The following is a 26,454-nucleotide window of genomic DNA, read 5'->3' on the forward strand; positions in this document are numbered from 1 at the left end:
GGGATTCATTCACTAGGCTGGAGAGTGAAACAGCCAGAAGCACATTGCTCCCAGTGCTCCCAATTCTTCCAGTGCTTCTTTGTCATCCAGATCCATCTTTACATTTTGTGTTCAATGTTGACGATCCAGAGAGCAGTATAGAAGCAATCCTGTCGCAGCATCATTGCATCCTTCCATGACTACACTCCTGTGCATTCGGTTTATGGAAGCTGAATTGCTCTTTGACGCAAGGTGGGCCTCAGCCTTCAGCCATTTCCAGTTTACTATCAGCTATAGATCTGGATCTAAGAATGTGAAAGCAGAAACCTTCTCTTAAATACAAGTTGGCAAATTGTTCTTGATCACAGCATGATTTTATCTGAGGACATGAAGCCTTTATTATCGCCACACATATATTACAGTGGAATTTTTTTCTTTGCATATCCCAGATGAGGAAGTTGTGGTCAGAGCGCATGGGCAGCTATGATACAGCACCCCTGGAGCAGACAGGGTTAAGGGGCTTGCTCAGTTGTACAACAGTGGAGGTAGGTGGTGCTGGGGAACCCCGATCCTCCGATCAACCAACCAGACCCTTAACCACATGAACCACCACTGCCCCTAGGAGATTAGAAAGCATTAAGAAAATAATAAAAGCATTTTGCCTGTGTCCTGTTACTGTATCTGTAACTGTATGTAAAATTTTTAGATATACACATTTTTGTGTTTCATTGAAACACACAAGTCACAATCTCCTCCACACTGTTAGTTCCAGAGCCTCAGTGGCATTCAGTACTGAGTTATGAAACATCTCGAGATCACGCAATCATTTCACAGCCCACAAGATTATGAAGATCAAGAGTGAATTCTTGGATTCTGAATGTGTCTTATTCTTTTTACACCTTCATCATCAAATCCCTTTATTATGTTCAAAAATTGTGCCTCCAGCTTCCTTATCACATTCCAGAACCTGGGAAGTGTTACAAAGTCTTACTCATAAAAGCAGCAAGTGTCTTTACTTCACAGTTTGTCTTCATACCAGAATTCTCTGTTTGTTTAATATTCATAGCTATCCATTAAACTATGGCTATACTTGTGTACAGTATCATTATTTTTTATTATTATTTTGAACATTTTTGTTAACAGTGAGCTGTAAGCTGTATGAAAGTGATTATAGGTTTGAAAGTGTTTGTTGCTTGGTTAAAGGATGTGCAGCGGATCAGTTGCTTCGATTTATCTTTTAAATCAATCTGCAGCGCTATGATCTTCAAGTGAAGGAAGTGGTGAAATCAGGAGGTGTTTGTAACAGGGGGTGGGGGAACTCTGACTTACAATTATAAAAATGAGCCAGGAAAACCAGACTCAGACAAATTTGCTGTTTGAGACAGAGAGAAGTTATCAGAGCTTCACACACCTGCTGAGAACATGAAGATGAGTCTGGTCCTGGGCCTCGTCCTGATCATGGCGCTCTACTCAGACGCTACCCGTGAGTTTATTACACACTCATTGCTGGCTGAAGTTTTCTGACTTTTTGATAATGATAGAATTAGAATTATGATTAATCAATAACAAAACAATAAAACAAAAATTACACTTAACAATAACAATAACAATAACAATAACAATAACAATAATAATATTTTATTATTATTTCTACTACTATTCATCTGTTCATTATAGCAGTACATTAAGAAGGTCATGTTCCCTAAACTAAAGGAATAATTTTTGTATAATGTTTTATACACATTTCATTTTGACTAAAATAAATTTTTAAACTTCATCTGCACCTTGTTTGATTTTAGCTGATGCCCCAAACCCTGAGGACTGCTGTTTCGTCTTCTTCCCTGGCAATATTCCTGCCAAAAACATCCTGAATGTTAAAAAGACAGGATCACACTGTCCACAGCAAGGCTTTATGTGAGTATCTGACAATTTAACTATGTGATTTAATATAAAAAAAATGAAATTAAATCTATTTCTAAATGAGAGGAGAGTAGATGAGATTGAATTGATGTGTGTGTGTTTGTGTCTGTTTCAGTGTTACTACTCCTAAATTCCCTGGTCTGTGTGTTCGTGAAATCAGCGTCAATGGACAAGGGCAAGCACCTTAATGCTGCAACTGAGATGCAACACAGACAAACACACACACACACACATGCTTCATGAAGTTTAAGCTTTAGCCATTTATTCATCATGTATTACAATGCTTAATAATGTTATTGTTGCTTAATGAAGTGCAGATTCAAATAAAGTTATCATTTGCACCACTGAGTGAGCTGCATGATTTATTACCAGAAACATGTGTACATACTGTGATGTGAGAAAATGTCTGAAAAGAAAACTTGTGCATGTAGAAGAAATCATTCTTTCATTAAAAAAGATTTTAAGGAATATTATGAGCCCAAATCCCAAAGATAGTGTAGCCATCAACAGGTCAGGAACAAAGGCCAAGGGAACAAAACTGAGCATGCTGACTGAGTGGGAGGGGCATACCCTCTCTGTCCTGTCAATCACAGTGAATAATCCCAGTCATCTTTGAGCTCATCAATGCTTTCTATATATTTTACTGCCCTGTGATGCAGCATGAGCAGCAGATTAAAACAAATGTGGTTAAATTGTTTCCTGTGTCTCAGAAGAAGCACATTTAACCATCATCCTCTCTCTGTAATGAGATGGGGAGAGCTGACTGGTGGGTGGAAACTAGCAGATGACCTATTTGTGGAAAAAAAGGGTAAATACCCTGGTAATTATTAATAGTTATAATCTGTGTGATTTTATGTGCAGTAAAATTAGCACAAGATAATAAAACCAGAATTAAAAAAAAGAAAAAACACAGTGCTTAGTGAGTTAATGGCAAACAGGGGTTTGATTCAGACTATTTGCTAATGATAATTTTTTTTAGCTACTTGTAGAAGGGTTTTGGTAAAAGACAGAGAGAGAGAGAGAGAGAGAGAGACAGACAGAGAGAGAGAGAGAGAGAGAGAGAGAGAGAGAGTTGGTGCATGAGATATAATCCTTAAGATAAATCTTGGTTCTAGATCTTCAGCAGAGTGAAACATGGTAAGATGAAAAGATTTCATTAGATGTACAGAGGCGTGTCCAGATCTGCCTTTAGGTAAACAATTCTATAAAATGAGTCAGTAAAACTCGAGAGAAGTTATCAGAGCTTCACACACCTGCTGAGAACATGAAGATGAGTCGTGTGTTTCTGGTCCTGGGCTTCGTCCTGATCATGGCACTTTACTCAGACTCTCAGCATGAGTTTATTACACACTTTTTTTTGTGTAGCCGTACAAGATATGTATGTATGTATATTGTATATGTATATATATATATATATATACACACACACTTTATTTGTAGTGGTAATGCATGGTATTTGCCTACTCAGGAGTATGAGAGACCACTTTGTGCAAAGTAGAATTAAAAAAAGAAAAAACACAGTGATTAGTGAGTTAATGGCAAACAGGGGTTTGATTCAGATGATTTGCTGCTGATAATTTTTTTAGCTACTTGTAGAAGGGTTTTGGTAAAAGAGAGAGAGAGAGAGAGAGAGACAGAGAGAGAGAGAGAGAGAGAGAGAGGGATGCTGCATGAGATATGAACCTAAAGATAAATCTTGGTTCTATATCCTCAGCAGAATGAAGGATGCGGTAAGATGAAAAGATTTAATTAGATGTACAGAGGCGTGTCCAGATCTGCCTTTAGGTGAAGAATTCTATAAAATGAGTCAGTAAAACTCGAGAGAAGTTATCAGAGCTTCACACACCTGCTGAGAACATGATGATGAGTCGTGTGTTTCTGGTCCTGGGCTTCGTCCTGATCATGGCGCTCTACTCAGACTCTCAGCGTGAGTTTATTACACACTTTTTTTTGTGTAGCCGTACAAGATGTTATAACTAATTATATTGTATAACTAAATATAGTTTGTATATGTATCTATATACACACACTTTATTTGTAGTGGTAATGCATGGTATTTGCCTACTCAGGGGTATGAGAGACCACTTTGTGCAACCTTATCCAAGCACCTTTTAAGTATGCAAAAAGCTGAAGCTCAATTGTTGCACTTTGCAAAGTATTGGCACCCCTTACTCAGATCTGCACTGGAAAGGATCAACACTAAGATCACATCATTTTCAGCAGCGGAAAATCTGCTTACTTGCTTCATAAAGTTTAAACTTTAGCCATTTATTCAGCATTTATTACGATGCTTAATGATGTTATTGTTGCTTAATGCAATGCAGATTCAAATAAAGTTATTATTCACACCACAGAGTGAACTGCATGATTTATTTGAGTTAGTAAAACCCAGATTTATAATTTTCACCTGAGTTTATTACACACTCGCAGAGGGGCATTAATATGGGGGTAGAAGTGGTAGGTTGGATGGGGCAGAGGGGCATCATTATGGGGTAGAAGGGGTCGGTTGAATGGGGTTTCATCTATTCATAATAGTAGCACAGTCAAGAAGGTTATGTTCTCTAGACTTATAACCTGAAGGAATCATTTTTGTATAAAGTTTTATACACAATATTTCTTTTTAATTAAATGAATTTTTAAACCTTATCTACACTTTGTTTGTTTTTAGCTGAGGCCCTAAACTCTGAGATCTGCTGTTTCGAATTCTTCACTGGCAAAATTCCTGCCAAAAACATCCTGAATGTTAAAAAGACAGGATCACACTGTCCACAGCAAGGCTTTGTGTGAGTATCTGACAATTTAATTATGTGAATTAATATAAAAAAAATTAAATCAAATCTATTTCTAAATGAGAGGAGAGAATATAAGATTGTATTGATGTGTGTGTGCGTTTGTGTGTGTTTCAGCGTTACTACTGTTAATTCCCCCGGTCTGTGTGTTCGTGATGTCAGCGTCGAAGGACAAAAAACTTAATGCTGCAAATGAGATGCAACACACACACACACACATACACACACTTGCTTCATAAAGTTCAAGCTTTAGCCATTTTCTGACCATTTTTAACAATGCTTAATGATAATATTGTTGGTTAATGAAGTGCAGATTCAAATAAAGTTATCATTTGCACCACTGAGTGAACTGCATGATTTATTAACAGAAACATTACTGTGATCACAGTGGCGGACCGTCAGGGCCAGCAAGGCCTTCTCTGCTGGCCTAAACAGCAGTGATCTAAATCACTGACTTGCATTTTAATATACAGTATTTAATATATTTTTGCATGAATGTGTATTTAATTATTCCCAATAGTCTATTCTCTACATTTCATAACTTTTCTCTCAGTTGCGCTGCTTCCAGTAGTGTATATTTATGATAAGAGTATTTATCCAATCATATTTCAGACAGTGGCTGACATCATGTTTTGCCCGGCCGTAAGGCCTTCAGAATCAATAGTGCAGGCGCCGGTAGCTTAAAATAAGTGGCAATGAAATTGTTACCTTAACCAATTAGATTTCGAGTTGGCATCACAGGGGCCATCTATCAGGCATACGATTACGTCAGCAATTTCCCGTCCTTTGGATAACTGGAGTAGTCAGAGGCAGTGACCCGCCCATATACATTATTTCTATATTCGCTGCATCTCATTTCGGGTGCTGTGTCCTCCAGAGATTGCAGTTGATGTGTGTCTGTGTGTTTGAACTTGCTTCATAAAGTTCAAGCTTTAGCCATTTACTGACCATTTTTAACAATGCTTAATGATGTTATTGTTGTTTAATGAAGTGCAGATTCAAATAAAGTTATCATTTGCACCACTAAGTGAACTACATGATTTATTAAAAGAAACATTACTGTGATGTGGGAAAATGTCTGAAAAGAAAACTGTCCTGTCAATCACAGTGAATAATCCCAGGCATCTGTGAGCTCATCAATGCTTTTTATATGCTTTACTGCTAAAGCACATTTAGCCTTCATCCTCTCGGGCTGGTAGCTGTAGTGAGATGGGGAGAGCTGGCTGGTGGGTGGGAATTAGCAGATGACCCATCTGTAGAGAAAATGGGGAAATACCCTGGTAATTATTAATAGTTATAATCTGTATGGTTTGATGTGCAGTAAAATTAGCACAAGATAATAAAACCAGAATAAATAAAAAGGAAAAAACGCAGTGCTTAGTGAATTAATGGCAAACAGGTGTTTGATTCAGACTATTTGCTAATGATAATGTTTTTAGCTACTTGTAGAAGAGTTTTTGGTAAAAGAGAGAGAGAGAGAGAGAGAGGGTGACGGCATGAGATATGAACCTAAAGATAAATCTTGGTTCTATATCCTCAGCAGAATGAAGGATGCGGTAAGATGAAAAGATTTCATTAGATGTACAGAGGCGTGTCCAGATCTGCCTTTAAGTGAAGAATTCTATAAAATGAGTCAGTAAAACTCGAGAGAAGTTATCAGAGCTTCACACACCTGCTGAGAACATGAAGATGAGTCGTGTGTTTCTGGTCCTGGGCTTCGTCCTGATCATGGCGCTCTACTCAGACGCTCAGCGTGAGTTTATTACACATTTTTTTTGTGTAGCCGTAAAAGATGTTATAACTAATTATATTGTATATCTAAATATAGTTTGTATATGTATCTATATACACACACTTTATTTGTAGCGGTAATGCATGGTATTTGCCTACTCAGGGGTATGAGAGACCACTTTGTGCAACCTTATCCAAGTACCTTTTAAGCATACAAAATGTAACTGAAGCTCAATTGTTGCACTTTGCAAAGTATTGGCACCCCTTACTCAGATCTGCATTGGAAAGGGTCAACACTAAGATGATATAATTTTCAGCAGTGGAAAATCTGCTTACTTGCTTCATAAACTTTAAACTTTAGCCATTTATTTGGCATTTATTACGATGCTTAATGATGTTATTGTTGCTTAATGCAATGCAGATTCAAATTAGTTATTATTCACACCAAAGAGTGAACTGCATTATTTATTTGAGTTAGTAAAACCCAGATTTATAATTTTCATGTGAGTTTATTACACACTCGCAGAGGGGCATTAATATGGGGGTAGAAGTGGTTGGATGGGGCAGAGGGGCATTATTATGGGGTAGAAGTGGTTGGATGGGGCAGAGGGGCATCAATATTGGATAAAAGGGGTCAGTTGAATGGGGTTTCAGCTATTCATAATAGTAACACAGTCAAGAAGGTTATGTTCTCTAGACTTAAAACCTGAAGAAATCATTTTTGTATAATGTTTTATACACTTTTTTTTGACTAAAATAAATTATTTGACACCTTATCTGTACCTTGTTTGTTTTTAGCTTTTGGCCCACAGTCTGAGATCTGCTGTTTCGACTTCTTCACTGGCAAAATTCCTCCCAAACAAATCCTGGATGTTAAAAAGACAGGATCACACTGTCCACAGCAAGGCTTCGTGTGAGTATCTGACAATGTAATTATGAGATTTAATATAAAAAAATGAAATTAAATCTATTTCTAAATGAGAGTAGAGAATATAAGATTGTATTGATGTGTGTGTGTGTGTGTGTGTGTGTGTTACAGTGTTACTACTCCTAAAATCACCAATCTGTGTGTTCGTGAAGTCACTGTCAAAGGACAAGAAACTTAATGCTGCAACTGAGATGCAATACACACACACACACACACACACACACATACACACACTTGCTTCATAAAGTTCAAGCTTTAGCCATTTTCTGACCATTTTTAACAATGCTTAATGATAATATTGTTGGTTAATGAAGTGCAGATTCAAATAAAGTTATCATTTGCACCACTGAGTGAACTGCATGATTTATTAACAGAAACATTACTGTGATCACAGTGGCGGACCGTCAGGGCCAGCAAGGCCTTCTCTGCTGGCCTAAACAGCAGTGATCTGAAACACTGACTTGCATTTTAATATATTTAATATATTTAATATATTTTTCCATGAATGTGTATTAAATTATTCCCAATAGTCTATTCTCTACATTTCATAGCTTTTCTCTCGGTTGCGCTGCTTCCAGTAGTGTATATTTATGATAAGAGTATTTATCAAATCATATTTCAGACAGTGGCTGACATCATGTGTTGCCCGGCCGTAAGGCCTTCAGAATCAATAGTGCAGGCGCCCGTAGCTTGAGATAAGTGGCAATGAAATTGTTACCTTAACCAATTAGATTTCGAGTTGGCATCACTGGGGCCATCTATCAGGCATACGATTACGTCAGCAATTTCAGGTCCTTTGACTGTATAATTGGAGTAGTGAGAGGCAGTGACCCGCCCATATACATTATTTCTATATTCGCTGTGTCTCATTTCGGATGCTGCGTTTGCTGCATACTTCATGAAGAATGTCTTTTTTGAGAAAAGTAACCTTAATAAAATTGACTATTCCTCGTGAGGTGTGAAATACTGTAGACTAATTTCTTTTTTACTTTGTTATTTAACGGTTGATTAGTATCTCTTGCCGTGGCTTCTAGGGGCGAGTCTAGAATTTTCATTTAAAGGGGGGTCAGAAGCCTAGTGAGGCTATAATAGTAATAAATAAATAAATAAATAAATAAATAAATAAATAAAATAAAGGTTTTACTAATAGGGTAGGATGGTAAACTTATTGCAGCATTCCACTGTATTGCATAGATGTGTATAACATTTGAGTACTGAACATGCCAAATACGAGTCTTCCTGATCACACACACACACACACACTTGTCCTCTGATCCTTGCTCTGCGACGCTGCGGTCTGCGGGTTGCAGAACGCACTGAAAGACGGGGAGGAGCCGAGCTCTGCTGCCGTTTTCATATGGAATTTAAAGGGGACTGAGGCGATCATGAATTTGTGTACAGTTTATGGAGAATTGTAGAATTTTAGGAGGGCTGAGTAGAAAATGGCCTAGCGACGACCATGGTGGCGTCATAATGATGGTATAGAGGTGGATTAATTCAGGAAGGACACCAGTGAAGGCCTAGGTGTGAAATGCACGGCCCACCACTGCTGTGATGTGAGAAAATGTCTGAAAAGAAAACTTGTGAGTGTATTCATTTCAATTCAATTCAATTTTATTTGTATAGCGCTTTTTATTTTTTTTTATTGACTTTTAATCTGACATGCATTTCCAGAACAGAGGTCCAAAGAAAAACAGCTGTACGGTATACTAGTTACAAATAAATATCTCTGATGTACAAAATACAGGGTATCCGAATAGATCACAGTGATAAAGTGGATACAAAAGAAAAGATTACAGTAAGAAGGTAATATTTGGGTAAATAGATTTGAGAGCAACAAAAGAACAATGCAGTGCAACATCCAGCATAAATAAGTTTTCACATTCCTAAGTAGTCTAATACAGGCTTCCATATTTTCCAAAATACATTTAGCTTATCATTGTCAATAATCGTAACTTCTCAATATGGATAATACCTGCTAACTCAGTCAGCAACACATCAAATGTTGGAACTGTATCAAGTTTCCACCTCTGAAGAATCAATCTCTTTGCAAGGACCATAAATAAAGAAATACCTTGTCTTTCATATGTATTAAAGGAAGGTACAGAAATCACCCCGAAAATGGCTCATCATTGGATCTGGAATAATATCTTTTTTATACACTTTTGAAAGCAGATCGAAAGTATCGGTCCAGTACTTGTGAAGATTACAACATGTCCAAAATGAGTGTAAAAGTGTACCCTCTGCAACCTTGTATTTATTGCATACTGGTGACACTTCAGGGAAAATCTCATGAAGTTTAGTTTTGCACATGTATACTCTATGTAGAGATTTGAATTGGATCAAGTTGTGTCTAGTGTTAATTGAACAATCATGTATGTTCTGCAGGCATTCCTCCCACTGCGCATCCTCAATCATGAAGCCTAATTCCTCCTCCCATGATTTCCTAATTGTAGTTGTGTCACTATCTACCATATCAGTTAATACATTGTAGAAATACGACACTGCTTTTGAGTTCCCAGCTTTAAATCGGTTTATTTCCTCTAATTTTCCATGCTTTTTTAATTCTTCAAAATCAGGAAAATGTGTTCTGACATAGTCTCTGATTTGCAGATATCTAAAAAAGTGAGAGTTTGGCAATCCGAACTTTGATTGGAGTTCTTTGAAAGACAAGAAATGCCCATTCGTATAAAGTGAGCTGACACAGATTATTCCTTTCTGCTTCCAAAGTGAAAAGACCTTATCATTGATAGCGGGAATGAAGGAATGATTCTTACATATGGGGCTATCAAGATATACATTGGGGGCTTTGATATATATTTTAACTTGTTTCCAAATTTTTAAAGACTGGCCTATAACAAAATGATCATTATAGACGACCTTACTGACCTTTCCAGGACTGTTGCATAATGCCTGCAATGAAGAGCTAGAGCAAAGGGCTTGTTCAATTCTAAGCCATTCAGGTTGTTTACATGTTCCTTCTGATGGACCATCCTTCCACCAAGAGAATATATTCAAATGTGCTGCCCAATAATATGCTCTAAAGAAAGGTAACCCAAATCCTCCCCTAAGTTTTGTCTTTTAATTCTTGCTGTTTTATAATTCCATAAGAACTGAAAAATTATTTTGTCTGATTGTTTAAAATAGGTTTGTGGTATACATGAAGGGATAGACTGAAATAAGTGGAGGAATCTTGGTAGGCTTACCATCTTTACTGCATTAATTTTACCTACCATTGAAATTTGCAGTGTTCTCCAATATTCTATATTGTTTTTGAATTGATCAATCTTCTTTTGCCAATTGACTCTTAAAAGATCTTTTGGTTTTTTAGTTATTATGACACCAAGATAGGCAAAAGAGTTTTCTGCTATCTTGAACGGGGTGGATCTTATACGTTGCTCACAAACGTGGGGCCCAATAGTCATCAGCTCACTTTTTTCCCAGTTAACAGTAAAGCCTGATATATTCCCAAATTTTGTTATTAAAGTGAGGAGATGTGGAATAGATTTACTAGGATTTTTTATAAACAAAAGTATATCATCTGCATAAAGTGAAATGTGTTGCGGGAAGCCACCTATCGTGATAGGTTGAATATCTGACTGCTGCCGAATATGCGCTGCCTGCAAAAAGGAAGGGGGATAGCGGGCAGTCTTGTCTTGTCCCTCTACAGATTGAGAAAGGAGCTGAAAGATTATGATTAGTCACTATTGAGGTTTTTGGACAGGAGTATACTATTTTTATCCACTTTCTAAACACGTGACCAAAACCAAATTTCTTCAGGACTGACATCATATATCCCCACTCTCCTAATGCCCTCTGTGCATCCAATGAAATAATTGCAGATTCTTCTTTATGGTTCGAATATAAAACATTGCACAGGCAACGTAGATTAAAGTACATGTGTCTGCCTGGCATAAAGCCTGTCTGATCTGGGTGTATGATGTCACAAATATACTTCTTCAATCTGTTCGCAAGGATTTTCCCAATTATTTTGGTTTCAGTGGGTAATAAAGAGATTGGTCTATATGATGACACTAGCAGCTGATCTCGACCCGGTTTGGGTATAAGAACAATATTGGCATCATACATAGATGCTGGAAAGCAGCCTATTTCCTGTGACTGTCTAAACATACGTATCAAGAGCGGCAAAATGACCTTCCTAAATCTTTTGTAAAATTCAATGCTAAACCCATCGGGCCCAGGGGCCTTGTTATTAGGGGATGCTTTGATAGCCTTTTCCACCTCTTCAATGCTTATTTCTGCGTCCAGTGCTTTTAAAGATTCTTCACTTAATTTTGGCAAGTGTAGTCCTTCCATAAAACTATCAATATTTCTCAAGTCAGACTTCCCTGTAGAAGTATAAACCTCTGTATAAAACTTTGCAAAATTTAGATTTATTTCCTTTGGATCGGTTATTATTTTCCCCTTTTTGTTCTTAATTTGATAAATGGCACTGGAAGCTTCATGCTGTCTTAATTGCCATGCCAGAAGGTTCTGGGGTTTATCTCCTAATTCATAGTATCTTTGTTTAACCTTATATAATAATTTTAGTATGCTGCTAGATAATAGAGAATTATATTTATACTTTATTGCAATAATGTCTTTCAGTAACACAGAGTTTGGGTTATTTTTGTGTAAACTTTCTAATCTGCTAAGAGTATTTTCTATTTCAGCTATTCTTATCTTAGCTTCCTTTCTTTGAGCTATCTCAAATGCTGTAATCTCCCCTCTAACTACAGCCTTCAACGCCTCCCATAGATTTGAATCATGCACATCACCGTTATCATTGATTTTTATAAATTCCTCGATCTTTTTTTCCAAATTTTTATTGAATTCTTCATCTTTTAAGAGTGCGTTATTTAACTTCCATCTAAATTCTCCTCTTAAATTATCTAATCTAAGGTCGACTGACTGAGGAGCATGATCTGATATTATGATGTTGTGGTATTGTGACTTGCATGCGTTTGGTACTAGATTAGAATCCAACAAAAAGAAGTCGATGCGTGAATATGACTTATGAACATGAGAGTAGAAAGAAAAATCCCTATCTAAGGGATTAAGGATTCTCCATATATCTACAATGTTTAGGGACTGCATATGTTGCTTTAATATCGCATTAGATTTAGATGTCAAGCTAGCAATCTGACTCGGTTGTCTATCAAGCACATTGTCTAGCACGCAGTTGAAATCACCTCCAACAATTATATTTGACTCAAAAACACTAGGGATTAGTTCAAATACTTTTTGAAAAAAGAGGGGATCAGCATAATTTGGTGCATATATATTCACTAAGGTTATTTGCTTTGAGTTTATAGAGCCCAACACAATGATACACTATATTGCCAAAAGTATTCGCTCACCTGCCTTGGCTCGCATATGAACTTAAGTGACATCCCATTCCTAATCTATAGGGTTCAATATGACGTCGGTCCACCCTTTGCAGCTATAATAGCTTCAGCTCTTCTGGGAAGGCTGTCCACAAGGTTTAGGAGTGTGTTTATGGGAATTTTTGACCATTCTTCCAAAGCGCATTTGTGAGGTCACACACTGATATTGGACGAGAAGACCTGGCTCTCAGTCTCCGCTCTAATTCATCCCAAAGGTGTTCTATTGGGTTGAGGTCAGGACTCTGTGCAGGCCAGTCAAGTTCATCCACACCAGACTCTGTCATCCATGTCTTTATGGACCTTGCTTTGTGCACTGGTGCACAGCCATGTTGGAAGAGGAAGGGGCCAGCTCCAAACTGTTCCCACAAAGTTGGGAGCATGGAATTGTCCAAAATGTCTTGGTATGCTGAAGCATTCAGAGTTCCTTTCACTGGAACTAAGGGGTCAAGCCCAGCTCCTGAAAAACAACCCCACACCGTAATCCCCCCTCCACCAAACTTTACACTTGGCACAATGCAGTCAGACAAGTACCGTTCTCCTGGCAACCGCCAAACCCAGACTCGTCCATCAGATTGCCAGATGGAGAAACGTGATTCGTCACTCCAGAGAACGCGTCTCCACTGCTCTAGAGTCCAGTGGCGGCGTGCTTTACACCACTGCATCCGACGCTTTGCATTGCACTTGGTGATGTATGGCTTGGATGCAGCTGCTCGGCCATGGAAACCCATTCCATGAAGCTCTCTGTGCACTGTTCTTGAGCTAATCTGAAGGCCACATGAAGTTTGGAGGTCTGTAGCGATTGACTCTGCAGAAAGTTGGTGAGCGGATGCTGACCCTGCTCCGTCAGTTTACATGGCCTACCACTTCGTGACTGAGTTGCTGTCATTCCCAAACACTTCCACGTTCTTATAATACAGCTGACAGTTGACTGTGGAATATTTAGGAGCGAGGAAATTTCACGACTGGATTTGTTGCACAGGTGGCATCCTATCACAGTTCCACGCTGGAATTCACTGAGCTCCTGAGAGCGACTCATTCTTTCACAAATGTTTGTAAAAACAGTCTGCATGCCTAGGTGCTTGATTTTATACACCTGTTGCCATGGAAGTGATTGGAACACCTGATTCTGATTATTTGGATGGGTGACCGAATACTTTTGGCAATGTAGTGTATATCTGCCATTTATATCGGAGATAGTCTTATGATGAACGAATGGTACATTCTTACGGATCAGGATAGCCACACCCCTGGCTTTGGTGGAAAATGTAGACTGATACACTTGTGCAATCCAATTAGACTTCAATCTATTCTCGCTTCCCCTCTTCAGGTGTGTTTCTTGAATAAAACCTATATCTGCTTTTAAAGTTTTGAGGTGTGAAAGAACCTTACCACGCTTCACAGGGCTATTAATTCCCCTAACATTCCAACTGATAAGCCTAATATTGTCCAGCCCATCACTGTGATCTTTACCATAAGTATCTGTCGACATTTATGTAATTCCCACTGGAAAGAAAAGAGAAAAAATTATGGGACCGTACCATAACCGGAACATTTGGACGTTCTTTAGAACTTGTAGACTAAAACATAACCAACAGAACATCCACACAAGTTTCCCTCCCACCCCACCTATGCTTCCAGGAAGGGAGCTATTAAACCTAGCTCCACTCCCTTCCATTTACCAAGACAAACCTTACTGGTGACTGTATGTTGTAGCCACCTACACTCCTCCGCAACAATTCCATACATTGTCCGCTTTATGGTCACTTAGTCTTTTAATGATCATGTCCATATTCTGAACCTTAGTTTCCTCGCTGTGCAAAGTGTCAGTTAAGCAAATCACATCTCATCCGGACGTATTATTACTTCCACTATGATCACCTTGCTCCACCCTCGTAGTTTTCCAATTTGGGATGTTGGTCATCAGAAACTTTTCAGCTTTGGAGGGTGTTTCATAAGTTTTAGTTTCCTCTCCTACCATCACAATGAATTTTGCTGGGAATTTGAAGCCACATCTTATGTTTTTTTCCTTGCATTTATTCCTTATGTCATTAAAATCTTGTCGCTTCTTCATCGTTCCCAACGTCAAGTCTGGATAGATCTGCATGTTGTCACCCTTAAAATGAAGAGGGGCCTTCTGCCTTGCTAGGCGCAGCACAAGTTCTTTCAAATGGAGGTGATGCAGTCTGGCAATGATAGCTCGCGGTCTATTGCTGGTGGCTGGTCTCGCGCTTCTGTGAGCCATGTCGATTTGGATCAGTTTATTAAAGCTCTCGTGCCCAAGCAGCTCTGGAAGCAATAAGCTTACGAACTCAGAGGGCTTACAGTTTTCCAGGTTCTCCTTTATTCCCATTATGCGGATATTATGCCTGTGAGAGCGCGATTCCAGATCCTCCAGCTTTACCTGTATGAGGGCCGTCACGGCAGCCATCTTTGCATTTAGCCTCTCGAGAGATTCAATACGGCCTTCATGAGCCTGTATCGCTTCCTCTGTTTTCTCGACCCGAGCAGTCAGCGCTGATGACAAAGTAGAGAGTGCAGAAGATAATTCGCCAAGTCTTTGGTCCACAGTCTTGTTCAAAGCACTGATTGCGGACATAAGATCCTCATTTGTAGGCGTAGATTTAGCCTCCGCTACATCCACAGCAGTCTCTGCAGCTTTTCCGCTCTCTTCTACATCTTTCTCCGTTCTTAACTTTATTTGGCTTCGTCATGTTGCGCCGTAGCTCTTAATATAGATAGCTGCAAAGCACAGTTAATTAATCTGACTTAATTAGGACATTTATTGAATATTAAAGCGGAGCCAAAAACACAAGTCTACTCCATGCATGTGCAACCCGGAAGCCCCGTATAACGCTTTTAACAGTGGATATTGTCTCAAAGCAGCTTTACAGGACATAAGAAACATAATGCCAAAAGTCCTAGATGTTAGACAAAATCCCTAGTGAGCAAGCCTGAGGTGACTGTGGCAAGGAAAAAATCCCTTAGATGGTAAGAGGAAGAAACCTTGAGAGGAACCAAACTCAAAAGGGAACCTCATCCTCAAGGAATGTTGTGAGCTCAAATCCCATACCCTCTCTGTCCTGTCAATCACAGTGAATAATCCCAGTCATCTTTGAGCTCATCAATGCTTTCTATATATTTTACTGCCCTGTGATGCAGCATGAGCAGCAGATTAAAACAAATGTGGTTAAATTGTTTCATGTGTCTCAGAAGAAGCATATTTAACCTTCATCCTCTCTCATCCTCTGTAGTGAGATGGGGAGAGCTGACTGGTGGGTGGGAACTAGCAGTTGACCTATTTGTGGCGAAAATGGGTAAATACCCTGGTAATTATTAATAGTTATAACCTGTATGATTTCATGTGCAGTAAAATTAGCACAAAATAATAAAACCAGAATAAAAAAGAGAGAAAACACAATGCTTTGTGAGTTAATGGCAAACAGGGGTTTGATTCAGACTATTTGCTGCTGATAATGTTTTTAGCTACTTGTAGAAAGGTTTTGGTAAAAGAGAGAGTGAGGGAGAGAGAGAGAGAGAGAGAGAGAGAGAGAGAGAGAGTGAGAGTGAGAGTTGCTGCATGAGATATGGACCTAAAGATAAATCTTGGTTCTATATCCTCAGCAGAGTGAAAGATGCTGTAAGATGAAAAGATTTATTTAGATGTACAGAGGCGTGTCCAGATCTGCCTTTAGGTAAACAATTCTATAAAATGAGTCAGTAAAACTCGAGAGAAGTTATCAGAGCTTCACACACCTGCTGAGAACATGAAGATGAGTCGTGTGTTTCTGGTCCTGGGCTTCGTCCTGATCATGGCGCTCTACTCAGACGCTCAGCGTGAGTTTATTACACACTTTTTTTTGTGTAGCCGTACAAGATGTTATAACTAAATATACTGTATATCTAAATATAGTTTGTATATGTATATATATATATATACACACTTTATTTGTAGTGGTAATGCATGGTATTTGCCTACTCAGGGGTATGAGAGACCACTTTGTGCAACCTTATCCAAGCACCTTTTAAGTATGCAAAAAGCTGAAGCTCAATTGTTGCACTTTGCAAAGTATTGGCACCCCTTATTCAGATCTGCATTGGAAAGGGTCAACACTAAGATGATATCATTTTCAGCAGTGGAAAATCTGCTTACTTGCTTCATAAACTTTAAACTTTAGCAATTTATTCGGCATTTATTACGATGCTTAATGATGTTATTGTTGCTTAATGCAATGCAGATTCAAATAAAGTTATTATTCACACCAAAGAGTGAACTGCATGATTTATTTGAGTTAGAGTCTACACCTTGTTCGTTTTTAGCTTTTGCCCTACCGTCTGAGGAGTGCTGTTTCAACTTCTTCACTGGCAAAATTCCTGCCAAAAACATCCTGAATGTTAAAAAGACAGGATCACACTGTCCCCAGCAAGGCTTTGTGTGAGTATCTGACAATTTAACTATGTGATTTAATATATATAAAAAAAAGAAATTAAATCTATTTCTAAATGAGAGGAGAGTAGATGAGATTGTACTGATGTGTGTGTGTTTGTGTGTGTTTCAGCGTTACTACTGTTAAACACACTGGTATGTGTGTCCGTGAAATCAGCCTCAAATGACAAGAAGAAAGACAAAAATTTGCAACAAAAAAAATGCAACTGAGATGCAACACAAAGATGCTTCATAAAGTTTAACCTTTAGCCATTTATTCACCATTTATTATGATGCTTAATAATGTTATTGTTGCTTAATGAAGTGCAGATTCAAATAAAGTTATCATTTGCACCACTGAGTGAGCTGCATGATTTATTACCAGAAACATGTGTACATACTGTGATGTGAGAAAATGTCTGAAAAGAAAACTTGTGCATGTAGAAGAAAATCATTCTTTCATTAAAAAAGATTTTAAGGAATATTATGAGCCCAAATCCCAAAGATAGTGTAGCCATCAACAGGTCAGGAACAAAGGCCAAGGGAACAAAACTGAGCATGCTGACTGAGTGGGAGAGGCATACCCTCTCTGTCCTGTCAATCACAGTGAATAATCCCAGTCATCTTTGAGCTCATCAATGCTTTCTATATATTTTACTGCCCTGTGATGCAGCATGAGCAGCAGATTAAAACAAATGTGGTTAAATTGTTTCCTGTGTCTCAGGACAAGCACATTTAACCTTCATCCTCTCTCTGTAATGAGATGGGGAGAGCTGACTGGTGGGTGGAAATTAGCAGATGTGGAGAAAATGGGTAAATACCCTGGTAATTATTAATAGTTATAATCTGTGTGATTTTATGTGCAGTAAAATTAGCACAAGATAATAAAACCAGAATTAAAAAAAAGAAAAAAAAACAGTACTTAGTGAGTTAATGGCAAACAGGGGTTTGATTCAGACTATTTGCTAATGATAATTTTTTTAGCTACTTGCAGAAGGGTTTTGGTAAAAGACAGAGAGAGAGAGAGAGAGAGAGAGAGAGAGTTGGTACATGAGATATAATCCTAAAGATACATCTTGGTTCTAGATCTTCAGCAGAGTGAAACATGCGGTAAGATGAAAAGATTTCATTAGATGTACAGAGGCGTGTCCAGATCTGCCTTTAGGTAAACAATTCTATAAAATGAGTCAGTAAAACTCGAGAGAAGTTATCAGAGCTTCACACACCTGCTGAGAACATGAAGATGAGTCGTGTGTTTCTGGTCCTGGGCTTTGTCGTGATCATGGCGCTCTACTCAGACTCTCAGCGTGAGTTTATTACACACTTTTTTTGTGTAGCCGTGCAAGATATGTATGTATGTATATTGTATATGTATATATATATATACAGACACTTTATTTGTAGTGGTAATGCATGGTATTTGCCTACTCAGGAGTATGAGAGACCACTTTGTGCAAAGTAGAATTAAAAAAAGAAAAAACACAGTGATTAGTGAGTTAATGGCAAACAGGGGTTTGATTCAGACTATTAGCTGCTGATAATTTTTTTAGCTACTTGTAGAAGGGTTTTGGTAAAAGAGAAAGAGAGAGAGAGAGAGAGAGAGAGATAGAGAGAGAGAGAGAGAGAGAGAGAGAGAGAGAGAGAGAGAGAGAGAGAGAGAGAGAGAGAGAGAGAGAGAGAGAGAGAGAGAGAGAGAGAGAGAGAGAGAGAGAGAGATAGAGAGAGAGAGAGAGAGACAGAGGGATGCTGCATGAGATATGAACCTAAAGATAAATCTTGGTTCTATATCCTCAGCAGAATGAAGGATGCGGTAAGATGAAAAGATTTATTTAGATGTACAGAGGCGTGTCCAGATCTGCCTTTAGGTGAAGAATTCTATAAAATGAGTCAGTAAAACTCGAGAGAAGTTATCAGAGCTTCACACACCTGCTGAGAACATGAAGATGAGTCGTGTGTTTCTGGTCCTGGGCTTCGTCCTGATCATGGCGCTTTACTCAGACGCTCAGCGTGAGTTTATTACACACTTTTTTTTGTGTAGCCGTACAAGATGTTATAACTAATTATATTGTATAACTAAATATAGTTTGTATATGTATATATATATATACACACTTTATTTGTAGTGGTAATGCATGGTATTTGCCTACTCAGGGGTATGAGAGACCACTTTGTGCAACCTTATCCAAGCACCTTTTAAGTATACAAAAAGCTGAAGCTCAATCGTTGCACTTTGCAAAGTATTGGCACCCCTTACTCAGATCTGATTGGAAAGGGTCAACACTAAGATGATATAATTTTCAGGAGTGGAAAATCTGCTTACTTGCTTCATAAAGTTTAAACTTTAGCCATTTATTTGGCATTTATTACGATGCTTAATGATGTTATTGTTGCTTAATGCAATGCAGATTCAAATAAAGTTATTATTCACACCACAGAGTGAACTGCATGATTTATTTGAGTTAGTAAAACCCAGACTTATAATTTTCATGTGAGTTTATTACACACTCTCAGAGGGGCATTAATATGGGGGTAGAAGTGGTAGGTTGGATGGGGCAGAGGGGCATTATTATGGGGTAGAAGGGGTCAGTTGAATTGGGTTTCATCTATTCATAATAGTAGCACAGTCAAGAAGGTTATGTTCTAGACTTAAAACCTGAAGGAAAAATTTTTGTATAATGTTTTATACACAATATTTCTTTTTAATTAAATGAATTTTTAAACCTTATCTACACCTTGTTTGTTTTTAGCTTTTGGCCCACAGTCTGAGATCTGCTGTTTCAACTTCTATCCTGGCAAAATTCCTGCCGAAAACATTGTGGATGTTAAAAAGACAGGATCAGACTGTCCAAAGCAAGGCTTCATGTGAGTATCTGACAATTTAATTATGAGATTTGATATAAAAAAAATGAAATTAAATCGATTTCTAAATGAGAGGAGAGTAGATGAGATTGTACTGATGTGTGTGTGTGTGTGTGTGTGTTTCAGTGTTACTACTGTTAATTCCCCCGGTCTGTGTGTTCGTGAAGTCACTGTCAAAGGACAAGAAACTTAATGCTGCAACTGAGATGCAATACACATGCACACACACACACACACACACACACACATACACACACTTGCTTCATAAAGTTCAAGCTTTAGCCATTTTCTGACCATTTTTAACAATGCTTAATGATGTCATTGTTGCTTATTGCAGTGCAGATTCAAATAAAGTTATCATTTGCACCACTGAGTGAACTGCATGATTTATTAACAGAAACATTACTGTGATCACAGTGGCGGACCGTCAGGGCCAGCAAGGCCTTCTCTGCTGGCCTAAACAGCAGTGATCTGAATCACTGACTTGCATTTTAATATATTTAATATATTTAATATATTTTTCCATGAATGTGTATTAAATTATTCCCAGTAGTCTATTCTCTACATTTCATAGCTTTTCTCTCGGTTGCGCTGCTTCCAGTAGTGGATATTTATGATAAGAGTATTTATCAAATCATATTTCAGCCAGTGGCTGACATCATGTGTTGCCCGGCCGTAAGGCCTTCAGAATCAATAGTGCAGGCGCCCGTAGCTTGAGATAAGTGGCAATGAAATTGTTACCTTAACCAATTAGATTTCGAGTTGGCATCACAGGGGCCATCTATCAGGCATACGATTACGTCAGCAATTTCAGGTCCTTTGATTGTATAATTGGAGTAGTGAGAGGCAGTGACCCGCCCATATACATTATTTCTATATTCGCTGTGTCTCATTTCGGATGCTGCGTTTGCTGCATACTTCATGAAGAATGTCTTTTTTGAGAAAAGTAACCTTAATAAAATTGACTATTCCTCGTGAGGTGTGAAATACTGTAGACTAATTTCTTTTTTACTTTGTTATTTAACGGTTAATTAGTATCTCTTGCCGTGGTTTCTAGGGGCGAGTCTAGGATTTTCATTTAAAGGGGGGTCAGCGCCTAGTGAGGCTATAATAGTAAAAAATAAATAAATAAATAAATAAATAAAATAAAGGTTTTACTAATAGGGTAGGATGGTAAACTTATTGCAGCATTCCACTGTATTGCATAGATGTGTATAACATTTGAGTACTGAACAAGCCAAATACGAGTCTTCCTGATCACACACACACACACACACACACACTTGTCCTCTGATCCTTGCTCTGAGATGCCGCGGTCTGCGGGTTGAAGAACGCACTGAAAGACGGGGAGGAGCCGAGCTCTGCTGCCGTTTTCATATGGAATTTAAAGGGGACTGAGGCGATCATGAATTTGTGTACAGTTTATGGAGAATCATAGAATTTTAGGAGGGCTGAGCAGAAAATGGCCTAGCGACGACCATGGTGGCATCATAATGATGGTATAGAGGTGGATTAATTCAGGAAGGACACCAGTGAAGGCCTAGGTGTGAAATGCACGGCCCACCACTGCTGTGATGTGAGAAAATGTCTGAAAAGAAAACTTGTGAGTGTATTCAATTCAATTCAATTTTATTTGTATAGCACTTTTAACAATGGATATTGTCATAAGAAACATAGTGCCAAAAGTCCTAGATGTTAGAGAAAATCCCTAGTGAGCAAGCCTGAGGTGACTGTGGCAAGGAAAAACTCCCTTAGATGGTAAGAGGAAGAAACCTTGAGAGGAACCAAACTCAAAAGGGAATCTCATCCTCAAGGAATGTTGTGAGCTCAAATCCCCATGATACTCTAGCCATCAACAGGTCAGGAACAAAGGCCAAGGGAACAAAACTTAGCATGCTGATTGGGTGGGAGGGGCATACCCTCTCTGTCCTGTCAATCACAGTGAATAATCCCAGTCATCTTTGAGCTCATCAATGCTTTCTATATATTTTACTGCCCTGTGATGCAGCATGAGCAGCAGATTAAAACAAATGTGGTTAAATTGTTTCATGTGTCTCAGAAGAAGCATATTTAACCTTCATCCTCTCTCATCCTCTGTAGTGAGATGGGGAGAGCTGACTGGTGGGTGGGAACTAGCAGTTGACCTATTTGTGGCGAAAATGGGTAAATACCCTGGTAATTATTAATAGTTATAATCTGTATGAATTCATGTGCAGTAAAATTAGCACAAGATAATAAAACCAGAATAAAAAAGAGAAAAAATGCAATGCTTTGTGAGTTAATGGCAAACAGGGGTTTGATTCAGACTATTTGCTGCTGATAATGTTTTTAGCTACTTGTAGAAAGGTTTTGGTAAAAGAGAGAGTGAGGAAGAGAGGGAGAGAGAGACTTGGTGCATGAGATATAATCCTAAAGATACATCTTGGTTCTAGATCTTCAGCAGAGTGAAAGATGCTGTAAGATGAAAAGATTTCATTAGATGTACAGAGGCGTGTCCAGATCTGCCTTTAGGTAAACTTCTATAAAATGAGTCAGTAAAACTCGAGAGAAGTTATCAGAGCTTCACACACCTGCTGAGAACATGAAGATGAGTCGTGTGTTTCTGGTCCTGGGCTTCGTCCTGATCATGGCGCTCTACTCAGACGCTCAGCATGAGTTTATTGCACACTTTTTTTGTGTAACCATAAAAGATATGTATGTATGTATATTGTATATGTATATATATATGTATGTATATATACATACATATATATATACAGACACTTTATTTGTAGTGGTAATACATGGTATTTGCCTACTCAGGAGTATGAGAGACCACTTTGTGCAACCTTATCCAAGCACCTTTTAAGCATACAAAAAGCTGTATTAAGTAGAATTAAAAAAAGAAAAAACACAGTGATTAGTGAGTTAATGGCAAACAGGGGTTTGATTCAGACTATTAGCTGCTGATAATTTTTTTAGCTACTTGTAGAAGGGTTTTGGTAAAAGAGAGAGAGAGAGATAGAGAGAGAGAGAGACAGAGTGAGAGAGAGAGAAAGAGAGAGTGAGAGAGAGAGAGGGATGCTGCATGAGATATGAACCTAAAGATAAATCTTGGTTCTATATCCTCAGCAGAATGAAGGATGCGGTAAGATGAAAAGATTTCATTAGATGTACAGAGGCGTGTCCAGATCTGCCTTTAGGTAAACAATTCTATAAAATGAGTCAGTAAAACTCGAGAGAAGTTATCAGAGCTTCACACACCTGCTGAGAACATGAAGATGAGTCGTGTGTTTCTGGTCCTGGGCTTCGTCCTGATCATGGCGCTTTACTCAGACTCTCAGCGTGAGTTTATTACACACTTTTTTTTGTGTAGCCGTACAAGATGTTATAACTAATTATATTGTATAACTAAATATAGTTTGTATATGTATCTATATACACACACTTTATTTGTAGTGGTAATGCATGGTATTTGCCTACTCAGGAGTATGAGAGACCACTTTGTGCAACCTTATCCGAGCACCTTTTAAGTATACAAAAAGCTGAAGCTCAATCGTTGCACTTTGCAAAGTATTGACACCCCTTACTCAGATCTGCATTGGAAAGGGTCAACACTAAGATGATATAATTTTCAGCAGTGGAAAATCTGCTTACTTGCTTCATAAACTTTAAACTTTAGCCATTTATTTGGCATTTATTACGATGCTTAATGATGTTATTGTTGCTTAATGCAATGCAGATTCAAATAAAGTTATTATTCACACCACAGAGTGAACTGCATGATTTATTTGAGTTAGTAAAACCCAGACTTATAATTTTCATGTGAGTTTATTACACACTCTCAGAGGGGCATTAATATGGGGGTAGAAGTGGTAGGTTGGATGGGGCAGAGGGGCATTATTATGGGGTAGAAGGGGTCGGTTGAATTGGGTTTCATCTATTCATAATAGTAGCACAGTCAAGAAGGTTATGTTCTCGACTTAAAACCTGAAGGAAAAATTTTTGTATAATGTTTTATACACAATATTTCTTTTTAATTAAATGAAATTTTAAACCTTATCTACACCTTGTTTGTTTTTAGCTTTTGGCCCACAGTCTGAGATCTGCTGTTTCAACTTCTATCCTGGCAAAATTCCTGCCGAAAACATTGTGGCTGTTAAAAAGACAGGATCACACTGTCCACAGCAAGGCTTCGTGTGAGTATCTGACAATTTAATTATGAGATTTGATATAAAAAAAATGAAATTAAATCGATTTCTAAATGAGAGGAGAGTAGATAAGATTGTACTGATGTGTGTGTGTGTGTGTGTTACAGTGTTACTACTGTTAATTCCCCCGGTCTGTGTGTTCGTGAAGTCACTGTCAAAGGACAAGAAACTTAATGCTGCAACTGAGATGCAATACACATGCACACACACACACACACACACATGCACACACACACACACACACACACACACACACACACACACCTACACACACACACCTACACACACACACACACACATACACACACTTGCTTCATAAAGTTCAAGCTTTAGCCATTTTCTGACCATTTTTAACAATGCTTAATGATGTCATTGTTGCTTATTGCAGTGCAGATTCAAATAAAGTTATCATTTGCACCACTGAGTGAACTGCATGATTTATTAACAGAAACATTACTGTGATCACAGTGGCAAGGCCTTCTCTGCTGGCCTAAACAGCAGTGATCTGAATCACTGACTTGCATTTTAATATATTTAATATATTTAATATATTTTTCCATGAATGTGTATTAAATTATTCCCAGTAGTCTATTCTCTACATTTCATAGCTTTTCTCTCGGTTGCGCTGCTTCCAGTAGTGGATATTTATGATAAGAGTATTTATCCAATCATATTTCAGCCAGTGGCTGACATCATGTGTTGCCTGGCCGTAAGGCCTTCAGAATCCATAGTGCAGGCGCCCGTAGCTTGAGATAAGTGGCAATGAAATTGTTACCTTAACCAATTAGATTTCGAGTTGGCATCACAGGGGCCATCTATCAGGCATACGATTACGTCAGCAATTTCAGGTCCTTTGATTGTATAATTGGAGTAGTGAGAGGCAGTGACCCGCCCATATACATTATTTCTATATTCGCTGTGTCTCATTTCGGATGCTGCGTTTGCTGCATACTTCATGAAGAATGTCTTTTTTGAGAAAAGTAACCTTAATAAAATTGACTATTCCTCGTGAGGTGTGAAATACTGTAGACTAATTTCTTTTTTACTTTGTTATTTAACGGTTAATTAGTATCTCTTGCCGTGGCTTCTAGGGGCGAGTCTAGGATTTTCATTTAAAGGGGGGTCAGCGCCTAGTGAGGCTATAATAGTAAAAAATAAATAAATAAATAAATAAATAAAATAAAGGTTTTACTAATAGGGTAGGATGGTAAACTTATTGCAGCATTCCACTGTATTGCATAGATGTGTATAACATTTGAGTACTGAACATGCCAAATACGAGTCTTCCTGATCACACACACACACACACACACTTGTCCTCTGATCCTTGCTCTGAGATGCTGCGGTCTGCGGGTTGAAGAACGCACTGAAAGACGGGGAGGAGCCGAGCTCTGCTGCCGTTTTCATATGGAATTTAAAGGGGACTGAGGCGATCATGAATTTGTGTACAGTTTATGGAGAATTTTAGGAGGGCTGAGCAGAAAATGGCCTAGCGACGACCATGGTGGCATCATAATGATGGTATAGAGGTGGATTAATTCAGGAAGGACACCAGTGAAGGCCTAGGTGTGAAATGCACGGCCCACCACTGCTGTGATGTGAGAAAATGTCTGAAAAGAAAACTTGTGAGTGTATTCAATTCAATTCAATTTTATTTGTATAGCACTTTTAACAATGGATATTGTCATAAGAAACATAGTGCCAAAAGTCCTAGATGTTAGAGAAAATCCCTAGTGAGCAAGCCTGAGGTGACTGTGGCAAGGAAAAACTCCCTTAGATGGTAAGAGGAAGAAACCTTGAGAGGAACCAAACTCAAAAGGGAACCTCATCCTCAAGGAATATTGTGAGCTCAAATCCCCATGATACTCTAGCCATCAACAGGTCAGGAACAAAGGCCAAAGGAACAAAACTTAGCATGCTGATTGGGTGGGAGGGGCATACCCTCTCTGTCCTGTCAATCACAGTGAATAATCCCAGTCATCTTTGAGCTCATCAATGCTTTCTATATATTTTACTGCCCTGTGATGCAGCATGAGCAGCAGATTAAAACAAATGTGGTTAAATTGTTTCATGTGTCTCAGAAGAAGCATATTTAACCTTCATCCTCTCTCATCCTCTGTAGTGAGATGGGGAGAGCTGACTGGTGGGTGGGAACTAGCAGATGACCTATTTGTGGCGAAAATGGGTAAATACCCTGGTAATTATTAATAGTTATAATCTGTATGATTTCATGTGCAGTAAAATTAGC

General features: G+C 38.4%; 4 protein-coding genes across 9 annotated transcripts; all 4 read left to right on the plus strand.

The window, feature by feature from the left end:
• The first annotated feature begins 3,155 nt into the window (after window positions 1-3,155).
• On the plus strand, window positions 3,156-7,736 carry LOC131358067 (regakine-1-like). Of its 4 annotated transcripts, none has more exons than XM_058397566.1 (3): window positions 3,156-3,233; window positions 4,568-4,682; window positions 4,806-5,674. In XM_058397566.1, the coding sequence occupies exons 1-3, from the start codon at window positions 3,164-3,166 to the stop codon at window positions 4,870-4,872; spliced, it is 252 nt and encodes an 83-aa protein (XP_058253549.1). In that variant the 5' UTR covers window positions 3,156-3,163; the 3' UTR covers window positions 4,873-5,674. The 4 variants fall into 4 exon arrangements, with proteins under 4 accessions (XP_058253549.1, XP_058253546.1, XP_058253547.1 ...); XM_058397563.1 differs by lacking the exon at window positions 3,156-3,233 and adding an exon at window positions 3,671-3,826 and having other exon boundaries at window positions 4,806-5,666; XM_058397564.1 differs by lacking the exons at window positions 3,156-3,233; window positions 4,568-4,682; window positions 4,806-5,674 and adding exons at window positions 3,742-3,826; window positions 7,218-7,332; window positions 7,459-7,736.
• An 8,731-nt stretch (window positions 7,737-16,467) lies between these two features.
• On the plus strand, window positions 16,468-17,514 carry LOC131358194 (C-C motif chemokine 13-like). Its single transcript, XM_058397765.1, has 3 exons — window positions 16,468-16,568; window positions 17,052-17,166; window positions 17,291-17,514. Exons 1-3 carry the CDS (start codon window positions 16,499-16,501, stop codon window positions 17,343-17,345), a joined length of 240 nt encoding a protein of 79 aa, XP_058253748.1. The 5' UTR covers window positions 16,468-16,498; the 3' UTR covers window positions 17,346-17,514.
• An 870-nt stretch (window positions 17,515-18,384) lies between these two features.
• On the plus strand, window positions 18,385-20,385 carry LOC131358160 (C-C motif chemokine 18-like). 2 transcript variants are annotated; one of them, XM_058397722.1, is made up of 3 exons: window positions 18,385-18,464; window positions 19,905-20,019; window positions 20,143-20,385. In XM_058397722.1, the coding sequence occupies exons 1-3, from the start codon at window positions 18,395-18,397 to the stop codon at window positions 20,207-20,209; spliced, it is 252 nt and encodes an 83-aa protein (XP_058253705.1). In that variant the 5' UTR covers window positions 18,385-18,394; the 3' UTR covers window positions 20,210-20,385. The 2 variants fall into 2 exon arrangements, with proteins under 2 accessions (XP_058253705.1, XP_058253704.1); XM_058397721.1 differs by lacking the exon at window positions 18,385-18,464 and adding an exon at window positions 19,006-19,164 and having other exon boundaries at window positions 20,143-20,375.
• Window positions 20,386-22,572: 2,187 nt separating this feature from the next.
• Window positions 22,573-24,593, plus strand: LOC131358205 (C-C motif chemokine 13-like). 2 transcript variants are annotated; one of them, XM_058397784.1, is made up of 3 exons: window positions 22,573-22,667; window positions 24,080-24,194; window positions 24,314-24,593. In XM_058397784.1, the coding sequence occupies exons 1-3, from the start codon at window positions 22,598-22,600 to the stop codon at window positions 24,378-24,380; spliced, it is 252 nt and encodes an 83-aa protein (XP_058253767.1). In that variant the 5' UTR covers window positions 22,573-22,597; the 3' UTR covers window positions 24,381-24,593. The 2 variants fall into 2 exon arrangements, with proteins under 2 accessions (XP_058253767.1, XP_058253769.1); XM_058397786.1 differs by lacking the exon at window positions 22,573-22,667 and adding an exon at window positions 23,220-23,340.
• Window positions 24,594-26,454: the final 1,861 nt, after the last annotated feature.

The sequence above is a fragment of the Hemibagrus wyckioides genome, linkage group LG08 (genome assembly GCF_019097595.1).
Source record: "Hemibagrus wyckioides isolate EC202008001 linkage group LG08, SWU_Hwy_1.0, whole genome shotgun sequence".
NCBI lineage: Eukaryota > Metazoa > Chordata > Actinopteri > Siluriformes > Bagridae > Hemibagrus > Hemibagrus wyckioides.

Excerpts from the sequence above, each read along its gene's own strand:
- LOC131358194 (XM_058397765.1), top strand. The coding sequence starts at position 16,499 with ATGAAGATGAGTCGTGTGTTTCTGGTCCTGGGCTTCGTCCTGATCATG. Across the intron at positions 16,569-17,051 it reads GCTCTACTCAGACGCTCAGC|CTTTTGCCCTACCGTCTGAG; the intron begins GTGAGTTTATTA and ends GTTCGTTTTTAG. Across the intron at positions 17,167-17,290 it reads TGTCCCCAGCAAGGCTTTGT|CGTTACTACTGTTAAACACA; the intron begins GTGAGTATCTGA and ends TGTGTGTTTCAG.
- LOC131358205 (XM_058397784.1), top strand. The coding sequence starts at position 22,598 with ATGAAGATGAGTCGTGTGTTTCTGGTCCTGGGCTTCGTCCTGATCATG. Across the intron at positions 22,668-24,079 it reads GCTCTACTCAGACGCTCAGC|CTTTTGGCCCACAGTCTGAG; the intron begins ATGAGTTTATTG and ends GTTTGTTTTTAG. Across the intron at positions 24,195-24,313 it reads TGTCCACAGCAAGGCTTCGT|TGTTACTACTGTTAATTCCC; the intron begins GTGAGTATCTGA and ends TGTGTGTTACAG.
- LOC131358160 (XM_058397722.1), top strand. The coding sequence starts at position 18,395 with ATGAAGATGAGTCGTGTGTTTCTGGTCCTGGGCTTTGTCGTGATCATG. Across the intron at positions 18,465-19,904 it reads GCTCTACTCAGACTCTCAGC|CTTTTGGCCCACAGTCTGAG; the intron begins GTGAGTTTATTA and ends GTTTGTTTTTAG. Across the intron at positions 20,020-20,142 it reads TGTCCAAAGCAAGGCTTCAT|TGTTACTACTGTTAATTCCC; the intron begins GTGAGTATCTGA and ends TGTGTGTTTCAG.
- LOC131358067 (XM_058397566.1), top strand. The coding sequence starts at position 3,164 with ATGAAGATGAGTCGTGTGTTTCTGGTCCTGGGCTTCGTCCTGATCATG. Across the intron at positions 3,234-4,567 it reads ACTTTACTCAGACTCTCAGC|CTGAGGCCCTAAACTCTGAG; the intron begins ATGAGTTTATTA and ends GTTTGTTTTTAG. Across the intron at positions 4,683-4,805 it reads TGTCCACAGCAAGGCTTTGT|CGTTACTACTGTTAATTCCC; the intron begins GTGAGTATCTGA and ends TGTGTGTTTCAG.